Source organism: Triturus cristatus, chromosome 4_2 (genome assembly GCF_964204655.1).
Source record: "Triturus cristatus chromosome 4_2, aTriCri1.1, whole genome shotgun sequence".
NCBI classification, from domain to species: domain Eukaryota; kingdom Metazoa; phylum Chordata; class Amphibia; order Caudata; family Salamandridae; genus Triturus; species Triturus cristatus.
The window spans coordinates 642,674,462-642,686,907 of NC_140586.1; the positions used below are offsets into that span (position 1 = coordinate 642,674,462).

At 46.9% G+C, this 12,446-nt stretch overlaps 1 protein-coding gene across 3 annotated transcripts in view; it reads right to left on the reverse strand.

The window, feature by feature from the left end:
• Positions 1-12,446, reverse strand: part of PDE4B (phosphodiesterase 4B) — a 1,470,628-nt gene that overhangs the window by 241,604 nt on the left and 1,216,578 nt on the right. For all 3 annotated transcript variants that reach the window (XM_085602355.1, XM_085602356.1, XM_085602357.1), the window contains 2 exons: positions 8,455-8,491; positions 8,255-8,325 (listed from right to left, as the gene is read on the reverse strand). In XM_085602355.1, the coding sequence (XP_085458481.1) occupies positions 8,255-8,325; positions 8,455-8,491 (108 nt within the window). The remainder of the gene's footprint in view (positions 1-8,254; positions 8,326-8,454; positions 8,492-12,446) is intronic.

Consider the following 12,446-nt stretch of genomic DNA (forward strand, 5'->3'; position numbering starts at 1 on the left):
CAAAGTGAATTTAGTAAATGTAGAATTTATCATAAACATAGAACACAACCAGTACTACTGGTAATCACTGTACTTAGCATCAGCCTGTAACATCAACTACATTAGGCTCAGTATCACATCAGGCGCACATTACATTCTGCGCCGACCTCATCAGCATAAACCCATTATGCATTTTTTCTCACAAGTCTAAACACCTTAGACCCTAACCCCCTAAGCATAACTCACATTAGGGAATAAATCTCACTAGCATAAACCATGATATGCAAAACAACCTCCTAATCATAAAACACATTTAGAGGTGTAACACAGGGTGCGTAATCATACTACATAATCACATTTCCTAGCACCACATCACATTAGGGCCTGGTGCCCTATAAATCTAACAATCCCTCTGGCCAACTGTCCATCTCAGAAAAGGGGCTCAAATGCCCTATGTCTACAAAGTCAGGGCGGCTGCCTAGGCAGCGAAGGTCAAGGGTGCGCCACTGCGCAAAACCTAAACGTTGCAGCTGCCCACTACTTGCTGGGCAGCTGTGCATAGCAAATGTAGGCCTGGGCTCTCACTTGCGCACTGGGACTACGTAGGGGAAGGAATGCGGCAAAACAGTGCAGCTACCCACTCTGGTGCGGCGCAGCTGAGGATCAACAAAATAAAGTAAAGGGCCTTGGCACATCTGTGCCTCTTCAGCCCCTCTGGGCCCTTCTAAATTAACTGTCCCCATCGTTGCAGTTGCCCACTGTCTAGCGGGGCAACTGTGACCATCGCAGCAAAGGGGGGCTTTTAAATAACTTTGCCCCCATGTTGGAGCACACGGGCTCCCATACAATGTGAACCCTCACTCACTGGGACAGGTGATCTCGCTGTAGCTCCTGGTGCCGCTCGGGGTCTTCTCTCCCTCAGGCAGCACTTTTCTCGCTGCGCGGGGCTTCCCTTCGCTCCTGGGAGCCCCGCGCTGCCGTCGGCGGCCTCAGCCACCTTTACTCTTGACCTGGGCCCCCTACTGGGACCCGGGACTTTTCTGCACATCTGGCGGGGCTCTCAACCGCTGGCATACGGAAGCCCCGCTCGACACCGCCAGGTTTGTTGCTCTCGCGTCTCCAGGCTGGCAGGACTTCCTGTCTCACCGGCAGGACCCGCCCACGTCGGGCTCGTCCTGCCTGACTTCCGGGTCGCATTCAGAAGCGACCCGGAGATTCCTTTTGCTTTGCCTCTGTTGCGGCGGTGCTTCCTTCCTCAAAGGCGGGGTGGGCACCCGCTACAACTGCGCCTAAGCAGGGTGGGCACCCGTGATGAAAATGGATAAAACTGCGGGGTGGGCACCCGCTTGAAACCACCACAAAGAGGCGATGCGGGGTAGGCTCCCGCGTAGTACACAGGCAATTGCGGGGGGGGGGGGCACCCGCCCTCGAATACAAACAAAAAGCGGGGTGGGCACCCGCTATCCTCAACAGCAATAAGCGGGGTGGGCACCCGCGATTATCAGCACAACCAGCGGGGTGGGCTCCCGCTTGGTTTCACAGCAGGGTGGGGGAATACTCGAGTCGAAGAGCAGAATGCCAGCTCCTCCCAGCAACACCAAGCAGAGCCTCCTGGTCCCAAGAGCAAAGCGCTCACGAGGTGCTAGATTAAAGTCCTGGAAGTCCTTAAAGATGAGAGGGTAATGCAGGGCAGAAGGGTCCCCAGAAAGAAGTCCTCCAGGCATCCAGGGGCAGGGCAGGGCCCAGGGAGGCAAGCCTTCCCCTGAGCCCCAGCAGCAGCCCACCCCTGGTAGATTCAAGTCCAGAACAAGAACATTTTCATGGGGTCACAGCCCCTTCTTTTATACAGCCTTTTCCTTTGTTCTGCAACTGTAAGGCAAGGGGAGAACCAGATACAACTGGTTCATGAGCACTTTGTTTTGCTCAAGTCCCCTCTCTATTCACAGGACAGGCCAGGGACATCAGACGCACCACAGGAGGAGGAGCCAGCATTGTGGAGGGAAGGCCCAGCCCTATTCAGGTCCCAGGTGCAACTCCTCCCTCCCATCTACATGCAGATCTCTCCATTCACCACCGGGCAGACTCACCCTGGCTCCTGGGATTCCCCAGCCCTCTCAGCTCCTGTCAATCACAAGCCAGACATGCAATTCACATCACACAGCACACAGAAATGCCAACTTCTAGAAGTGGCACTTCTCCACCAGTCACAATAAATCTGCGCACACCATTGCGCAGCATTTATTCTCACGAGTTTGCACATACCAAACTCGCCCTGGCACTCCTCTCACATCAGGAACTACCATGGACACACATATCCTCCATGCATTCCTATGGGAGGGCAGGCCAGTCTCACCACACGCACTCAGGGAGCGCACACACTTTACACTGGGCCACAGTGCTAAAGTGCCCAGGGGCCTAAAACCACTACCACCATTAGGGCCAAGTCCAACATGCACCATTTGAACACCTGTTCTGCTTCTTGGGAGTTTTGAGAGGGTTTTATGATCCATAATACCAAAGGAATATGATAGATCGAAAAGAATCAGGAGGTAGGAGCTTCTGGTATTGAAGACACAAACACCACCATTCACAGTTTTGAGCATGGAGGTTTCATGCTATTAATGTGGATTATTGCTGATGCTATCATTTCAAAGTATGAAAAAGTATCCCTCTTTCTAGTTAAGTGATACCTGTTTCAGCTGCCCTAGCCTGTTGCTGGTTTCCCTTTGCTGACACACAATGCTCCATGTGCAGTAAATGAATTATACATAGGCTTTCCTGTTTTCAGTTTCTATTTTTGGTAAATTCTGGTGGGGGGTTTTCAGTTTTTTCAATACCTTAAAAAACAGTGGTTATCAGTGGTTACACATTTTTGCGCCATTAAAAACAACAGAAACTGTGTTTTTCCGGTGTTTATGGAATTTTAATTTAATTTTAATTATTGCTTGCTTTCTGCACTGATAGTGCATGTGTATAGGTAGTGTGTGCACAGGGTATATGAGGGCCAAATACATTTTTACTGCACCAGAATGGACTACTAAGTCAATAGCATTCTTCATTAACTCTGAAGATTGTTAAGATGCTTTCAAGTGACAAGGATCTCTTACAGGGAAGCACTTCAGCTCAGGTATCGATTTTGACAGGTCATCATACAACTTGTTCAAATACGTAGCTGAATTACTGCAAATACAAACAATATCACTCCAATCTTAATTAAACTTGTTAGGAACTTTTTTCAGCAGCATTCCAAGTTACACTGTGTTCCATGTTTACCAAACGCCTGGTGTCATGTTTTCACAACGATCTCAGATGCTTGGTGACAACATTCTTTTCACACATACCTGTCACTACATGTTGCATTGAATGTTTGAAAACTGGGGTGTTTGGCAATTCACTTACAATCAATACTGACTCACTAGAAAGGGGGGCAGATGTATCAAAGGATTTCACCCATTCTCTGTCTGTGGGTAAATGTGATACTACATATTAGGGAAGATTCTAATTAAACCAGCCATTTTACCTATCAGAGAAGTCAAATGTAGCCAAAATTTGAAATATGATTTTGATATTTCCCGTTTCTCTACAGTTCATAAAATAACTAAATAAGACCTAAAATGCATCTCAACACTGCATCGTTAGACCAAAGACCACAAACCTAAAAAAAGCAAAAGTAATAAGAGACAATGTTTCAGTGACATTCCTAAACAACAAAACTCAAGCAGAAGAATGTTAGCCCAGTCTCTCTTGATACTACCTTGTATAACAAAGTTACATTGTATTGGCCCCTTAAGGACAAAATAAAAATGACTATTTTACTCATCTTTTCCTTTCTTTGAATGACACTTAGTTTGTGGTTGCAAAGGTGTTTTTTCAGTGTTTATATGATTACACCAGTGATGGCTATTTTCCTTTCGGTGGGGTTTTATCAGTTATTATAGGTTTAAACCTAAAGCCAAATAGCCTAATTATACAGCCCATCTTCAGGTACATAGTCAACAGCACCTGTGTCTCATCAGGTTTTGCCCCAGTGTATGTAGTATGGACTTGAATTGGGTCAGATGCTAAACCACTTGATATAATCTGGTCAGCTTTGTTCCTGGACCGATGTACTTGCCAGTCCACCAACAAGTGGCCGTAAAGGCTACCAGAGTGATGTTGATGGTGGATAGGACTAGTAGGAGAAGATCAAAAGCTCACAGGGTACCTCACTGATCTAGCCATCAATTTGTGCTCTTTTGATGATGCGTTCTCTATCCATTGCTCAAACTCTACTGAATATGCATGGGGATATCCAGTGTAGCGGAAACACAGTTCTCTCTGCCCAGCCCTGCATTCCAAATAATCACCAACAAATGCATTCCAGAATGTTCCTTTGTTTGAGTCTGCGTGGGTTTTGAGTTCCATTGTGGCTTTATTCACCCAATGGCTCCTTTGATGATGAGTTGACCTTGGGGGTAAAGTCACAGCCCCCATGCCAGGAGGAACAGCCCAGAAAGCATTAAGCTCTTGAGCTTCAGCAAGGCAGTTTTCCCTATTTTAGTTTCTACAAATACCGAAGAATATGCTTTAGTGAAGAGGGTCTGAAACGCTGGCTCATGGGAGTCGAGGGGTTACGTTGTCGCATGTGCATGTGGCCCAGTGGCGTAACGAAACTTGAAGGGGCCCCTTGCACAGTGCATGGAGGGGCCCCTCTCCGGACTCACTCAGGAGCTGCCAGGGTACTGTGTTGAGGGGGCCCGATGAACCTTGGTGCCCCCCACACCGCATGGGCTGCGGGGACCTTTGTTACGCCACTGATGTGGCCGCTGACTATACCTAATGCCAAGTGCCCAGTATGAGCTGCCAATCAATCACGTAATTCCAGCATCATAAAACACCCTAGTGGTTGAGTAACAAATGCACCCCACAAGCAACACCAACCCGATGGTAGTACAACCACAGTGCATCTCTGGTAGTTGATAGCCTGCGATGTCCTACAAGTCCTCCCCCTGTCTCCACCTGCACTACATTCACAGCTTCATATCTGCTTGTGGCCTACATTTTCAGCACGATGTGGATTTAAACAACTGCTTCTGGTGTTTCAGGAAGTGCAGTTTCATAATGGTTAAAACACCAACTGCAAGACAGGATCAGGACAGGGCCCTGTTACCAATAGTGGGACTTCAAGTGGGTCGTATTCCTCCACTGCTTTCAATATTCTCCCCTTGTATAGGAAAATGCCATTTGTGGATGCAAAGGGAAACCTACTGGTGGATGAGAAATTAATTAATTGTATAGCTGCAGTGCTTAATTTATATTTTTTTTAAAACATAAGTGCCAGGGTTCTCTTCAGGAGGCCACTGCAGTGTGCACCACACTTTGCCCCTGCCAGTGCTGCCAATGATAGAAACAACACAACTACTAACCATCACACTCCTACAAGTGTGACAATTCAGACTATTCCAGGCCCCCATAGCTATAGGAACGGCTTGGCTAGCAGGCAATAGTTATTTATAATGTATATAGATTCAATAATAAACTGTTTTTGTGACAACAGCTTGCTGTATGGAGGAGGAGTGGTGGACCCCTAAGTGCGCATATCTGTCTGGCCGGCCGTCTTAGGGAGGCCAAACCAACATGCGCACTTAGCATTTCTCCAACGCAAGCTGTCCTACACAGCCGAGTGGAGAACAGTCCCAGGCTCCCAGGTACTGTCTGAGCAGCAAACCAGGCTGCTCAGACCAATCCCAGCGCTCCTCTCATGCTGGGTAATGGTATTCCTAGCATGAGAGCAGCATTAGGATTGGCATCTGGGAACATGAGCAGTGTACACCACCCCTGGACTGCCGCAGTCTAGCATCTGGAGAGGAGCAAGGTGGCGGACGCAGCAGCAGGGAAGTACTGTTTTATATTTTTTAGTTAATTTTTTTGTCTGTGTTTTTATCATTTTTGTATTCCCCTGCGCCACCCTACTACTTCGGATTCTGAGCAGCCGCCACTGGTTTCCAGATGCACATGCCAGTGAACGAGTGCCCACAACCTTTTTTTGGGGGGACCTTTAACTTACAGGCTATGAAGGGCTGACTCAGCGCCAGCCCTGCGCTTCATTCCTCGAGGGTCCTCTCGGACCACCCACATATGACCCGCAGTAGTGTCACAATTTAAAGCAGTGTAGGGCATCATCTCTGTACCTTCCAGGGCTGCTTATCAATCAATCTGAGGCTCCCCACCCTTTCTCGTCATTAGAGGGTGGGATGGGGTCAGCAAGCAGACTGGAACACGTGTCAGGGACTGATCTTATTCTTGGTATGTTTATGTGTATGTTAGGTTAAGTAGCTTTCTAAAGCACATAGCTGCCCAAGGGCTTCCCAGCGCTAAATGAGAGAACTGTGGAAGAGAAAATATGTAAGTACATTAGAAGTACTGCGGAAATATTCATGTCTTTAACTTTTTTCCTGAAGCTAGATTCCACTTCCACAAATCCTAATTCACATCGCAATGTGTTCCAAAGCTGAGGTGCCAGATGTGAGAAGGATCTACTTCTCCATCTTGCTCTCTTGATCCTTGTAGTTCCAAGAAGGTGTTCTTGAGATGATCTTAGACTTGTTAGGGACATATGGCACAATCAAGCCCCTGATTGTCGGGGGACCTCGGTTGTTTTTTGCTTTATGGGTCAAGCAAAGTGACTTAAATTTGATCCTGGCATCGATCGGAAGCTAATGAAGCTGTTTTAGATGCTCCCCTACTGGTACTTAAATTGGGACCTCACACAGAAGCCTAGCTGCAGCGTGCTGCACATCTTATAACATATTTCGGGGAGCCTAGGTAGAGTGAATTACCATAGTCAAGATGGAAAATCACCATTGCATGAATTACTATTTTCCTTAAATGTTTTGGAATCAGCTCCAGGACCTTTCCGATCATTCTAAGTAGTCCGAAGCAGGAACCTGCCAGCTTTTTTGCTTGAACTTTCATTGTCAAGTCGTTGTCAATCCAGATTCCGAGATTCTTAATGGAAGGATTCGGAGCTAGCGAGTTTCCCATACAGTTTGGGCAGCTAAGCAGGGGCCTGGGGACAGATTTGCTCCCCAGAATCATCAACGCTGTCTTGTCCCCATTTAACTTCATGCAGCTGCTTGTCATCCACTCCACCACCTTTTCTTGACAGGGCGCCAAATTTGCTCCAATATAAAAAGAGACCACCAACTGCGTATCATCTGCGTATTAGGCCATGGAGATGCCAAACTTCTGGACGATATCAGGTCGCATATAGACACTGAAGAACGTAGGGCTGAGTAAGGAACCCTGTGGCACCCCACATATCAATGGCATATTTGTCAGAGAAATGGATGGATTCCATGACTTGGAAGGATCTATCATTTAGAAAGGACACCAGCCAATCCAAGGCTTTATCCTGGATCCCGATCTCCCTCATTCTATTTAACAGTGTGGTATGATCCACGGTGTCAAATGCCGCGCTCAGATCTTAAAGCCGTATTGCGGCTGAGCTACCTTGATCGAGAGTGCTTTTAAGCCCTTCTTAGAGTGCTTTTAAGCCCTTCTGAGAGTGCTTTTAAGGTCTTCCGAGAGTGCTTTCAAGCTCTTCCAGATTACTGGGAATTAACATTGGAAATCAATGTTTTGGAACACCTGCCCCCGTTTTTTTTGACCCCCACTTTCTGGGCTTATGCAAAACTTTCCATGTAATAGTCAAGGAGAATGAACTTTCGTTTTGGAAAGTTTTGTGCAGATTCGTTAAACTAATCCTGTTATTAGTGAAACAAAAAAGATCGTAGGGCTTTTTTTAGGTTTTAGGAATGGAAAGTGTTAAGCGGTAATAAGGGCTTTTTTTTAGGATTCGGGGCTGGGTACCAAGATAGTATTAATATAAAGCTCCCACAAAGCTAAACAGCACAAAGACATGGGACTCAAGATGCGATTACTGCGATGGAATGACATTGACATTTACGCCAGTGCGTTCTTATGTATAAAACATAATCAGAATAAATAGCGCCTTGCTACTGAAAGTGCTCCGAAATTTAATCAGTATAACTTAAGACAAGGTCCTTTGTTGAAACTTCCACCATTTCGAAATGTAACAATCCACCAAGTTGGAGTTGAATTGAAATTCTTTTAAACCAGGGTGAAGTGGGCCCTCTAGCGGCGACCTCTAAAATCAAGACTCACATTGCGAAAACAGGCCAGCACGAATGGCAGTTAATGAACAAAATAACACATCAATTATTTTTGAAACACAAAAAAAGTATCAACTTTTAATAAAAATCGTAGAACATACTTGTTGGGTGCTCCCTGAATATTCGTCAGCAGCGTAAAATTGTTTCTCACACTTCGCAAACTCGCTAGCACCTGTGTGAAACAGAAGTATCATATTTTAATTGCTGAGTTAATATTTTGCTGCCTCACACATTTAAAGGAAGGCTAGACTTTAATTGCATTTAAAGTACAGTAAAAATGAAGTAGATGGTTAGTACGCACCTGTGCAAAAGGGGTTACTATCAAGTCGTCTCCATGTCTAGAAAAATAAAAAAAATGCAATCAATTAATTGGTACTTGTGTCAATGATTGTGCTTTTCCAAAGATAAAACATTGCTTTTATCCTTTCAAGTGCAAACAGTATTTGGCATTGGCGTTCACAAAATCTCTAACCCCGGCATTAAAAACGCATTCTACATACAAATGAGCTGTCCCCTCCCCACCGAATTTCTCAGCCAAAAAACAGAGAACGGCGGTCTTGCTTGTAGTGGAAATGAGGGTGTGAATGAGTAAAGACTAACACTTCCAAACTTCGACCCACACGAGCTGGGAAGCACTGCAGCAATTAATTTAATTATTTCTATTGTGTGCGGAACCTTTAACAATTATGCAAAGTTCAGTCATTAGTAACACTTTCCAAGTATGTATCTAAAACCTGTGATAACACAAGCAGGGCCCCAGGCTCACCACTATGCAGGCATGCGCAGAGCCGCGCTTGCAATAACTGAAGCCAGAATGATGTAATTAAAGATCTGCCATGTATTTGCTGCCATAAAAAATCGTTATTAATAGCACTGGTTTCGAACCACATTTATTCCCAGCTCTTACGGTGTCCGACATAATTAAATATGTTGGGCCTTATTTACAAGGCCCTTACGCCACTTTTGCGTCATTTTTAACATGGGAAAAGTGGCGCAAAAGTGGCGCAAGGGGCTTGTAAATCTGCCCCGTTGTTTGTATATGGAAGTGAAGATACCAAGGTTTCCACGACCCTACTGCTTATAGAGAAAATGGGCCCCATTCCCCCAGCTGGGGAGTAAAAGACAGAAATAACTCTGGCGCAGTGGGTCCCTCACACCAATTGTGCAACAGTGCACTGCACCTGCTGCACTAATGAAGCCTCAGCTCCAGCAGGGGGCGATAGGCCACTTACCCTAAAGGAGGGGGATCGTGGGCGGTGCGCATGTGCCTCCATCTGCCATGCTCCCTCTACCCTGAGATCAGGGCAGACTTGTGCCGACAGGAAAATGTAGGCGCTGTCAGCGTAGTACTGTCCCTTCCTCTCATACTTGAAGAAGGAGTCTGGGGCAGGCGCGGTGCGTCCATTGGGGTGTGGGGCGTTGCCCCCCCGCCCCCGCGCACCCGCCCGCACCCGCAGCTCCCTCGGTGTCTCTGAACTTAGTTTACTTAAGTTTAGAGACGCCGAGGGTGGGGAGAACTGACAATGCATGTCAGTCAGCATGACGTCGGACCGTGGGCGGTCCGGCGTCATATTGACTGACATGCATTGTCAGACCAGCCAGGGACAGGCAGCACTGCAGCAAAAGTGCGCATGAGTGGGCATGGAGAGTAATTTTTAGCCCGTGCCCAGTCATGCGTACTTGTGTTTTTACTGCCTTGCGCATGCCCATTAGGAGCCCCTCGGTCTCCTAATGGGCAGGCGTAGCGTAAGCTGTGCCCTCAGCCAATCCTGGCGCTGCAGCAGCGCCAGGATTGGCTGAGGGGTTGCCACTCTAGTGCTGACGTGGTGTTCCGGTTTGAAGGGGGCAGAGGCGCCAACGCGGACCAGGAGCAGAGGCGGTCAGGTACGTTTTCCTTTTAATTTTCATTGTATTCTCCCGTGTGACCCCCCGTGCGTGACCCCTCCGCGACTGATCACACGTTCGTTTGCTTATTCTCCCGTGCGACCCCCCCCACCCCCGCGCGTGACCGCCCCCCGCGACTACTCACACGTTCGTTTGCTTCCTTTGCAATCATTTTACGCCCCACCACTTTCAAATGTCACCAGCCGCCCCTGGTCTGGGGTGAGGTGCAGTGGGTGGCACAGCAGGGTGGCAGAACGCCAGGGCTCAGATTTATTAAGATCTGACACAGCGCAGTGCAGCAGGACAACTTGCTGCGCAAATCAAACGTAAAGGGCGGGAATACTCCATAATTGCTACATATGGCGCAGTCCGGCTCTCTCTCTCTGCGTTGGTGCACTTGTGGTTGCCAAGCTCCAACGCAGACACCCTTGCGTCAATGTGTAAGTGTGCCTGCGTTACAGCCAGGATTGTTTTTGTGCAGGAAGGGGCACCTTCATACACAAAAATAATCCTCAGAGGCACTTTCCTCTTGCTACGTGTGCTAGAATACAGCACATATAAAAGGAGAAATAAAGAGGAGAAATAAACATATTTCTTTTCGTTACGCCTCACGTGGGAAGGCATAACATTTCAATGCATTTCCCAGGTTTATTAGTCTAAGTAAATCTGGGAATGGGCTTAAAAATATGGGCGGATGCGTGGGAACACGCACACTCCACCCGTGGAACTCCTTCCTTATGCAGAATAATGCAAGGCACTGCACTGCTGTGTGTTACTCCAGATTTACTATGCCACGCAGAGTCATGCAAGGTGGCGCTGTGTGGCATAGTAAATATTATTTAAGGGCTTATGTTGCCTTGCACCACCTTGATAAATCTAGTCCCAGGTATTTACTATAGAGTGAGTGGGGGAGGATAAGGTTCTCTTGTGGATGATGGAGAATGGCAAGATGCCAGGTATTTTTTGTACTGGGGGTAAGGTGGATTGGAGACTCCTGCCAAGAGTGAATGAGCAGAGAGGCCAAGATGCCATTTACTTTGCTTTAGATTGTGTTACAGAGCATTCTATTATGCAGAGGGTAGTGGGGAAGGCGGCAGGAAATCAGGTACTTTTTAGGACTGGCTGGGGTGGGGAAAGTTCTTCTGAGAGTGGTGGTGGAGGGGTTGAAAATGTACGTTTTTGTGGACTAGGTGGGTGAGGGAAGGGTATATCCGTGGGTGGTGAAGCTGGTGGAAGGATGCCTTGTCCTTTAAAGAGGGACTGAGAGAAGGGAAGTCCTGTTCTGCATGGTCCCCCCATGACTCTGCTTCTCCTGGCCTGTTGGTCTCAGCAGTGGAACAGGATTTGGGAGGGCCATAGACAGCATAATATGTTATGTTAATGCATTTATTAAGCGCATGAATTCCCAGAGGTGTCTTGACGCTACTGGTCCAGGTAAGCAAGGGTCTCTATTTATTAAACTGCCATGTTTTAATAAATCTCGGAGTTTCTATCAGTTTAGCTCCTTCTGAGCAAAGATGTCTTTTAGGGGCATACCAGTATAGCAGGCGTCTCAGGAACTGAGGACCAGTATCATGAAGTGCCCTATAGGTAATGCAAAGGACCTTAAAGATGATACAGCTCTTAACTGGGAGCCAATGCAGCTTTTGCAGGTGTTTTCCGACTGATTGAAACCTGCGGACACATTCTGGATCATTTGCAACTTATAGAGTTGCTTCTCAGGCATACCATTGCAGTAGTCCTGTTTGGCAAGAATCAGCGAGGTGATTACTGTTTTCTTGCTGTCTGCAGGGATAAAAGGTAGTATGTGTTTGATTCCCTTGAGAAGAAAAAAGCTAGATGAGGAGACGACGACAACCTGTGCCTCAAAGTTAAATGTATTATCAATAATCATGCCAAGGTTTTTTGCCTAAGTGACTGGGATGGGTGTCGTCCCTAGTTCATCTGGCCACCAGCTCTGTGGCCAGTCCCGCGAGAAATTGCCAAAGATGACTATTTCAGTTTTATCTGAATTCAATCTAAGACAATGTGAGCTCATCCAGGAGCTGACTGCCAGCATATAATCCTTAAATCTTTGCATCAGTGGCAAAGTATTTTTAAAAACAGACAAGACAATTTGTGTATCGTCTGCATAGGATGTCAATGCCAATCCAAAAGATCTGATAAGTGTCGCTAATTCAGATACATAAATATTAAAAATTGTGGGACTCAAGGATGAGCCCTTTGGGACCCCACATGGAAGGACAAAGCAAAGAGAATCATAGCTGCCCAAGGCTACCGATTGTATTCTTCCAGACAGAAAGGAAGAGACCAGTGTGAGAGCTTTGTCGGAGATGCAAATAGAATTCAGACGCTTAAGAAGCAAATTGTGATAGACCGTGTCGAAGGCCGCCGACAGGTCAAGCAAAA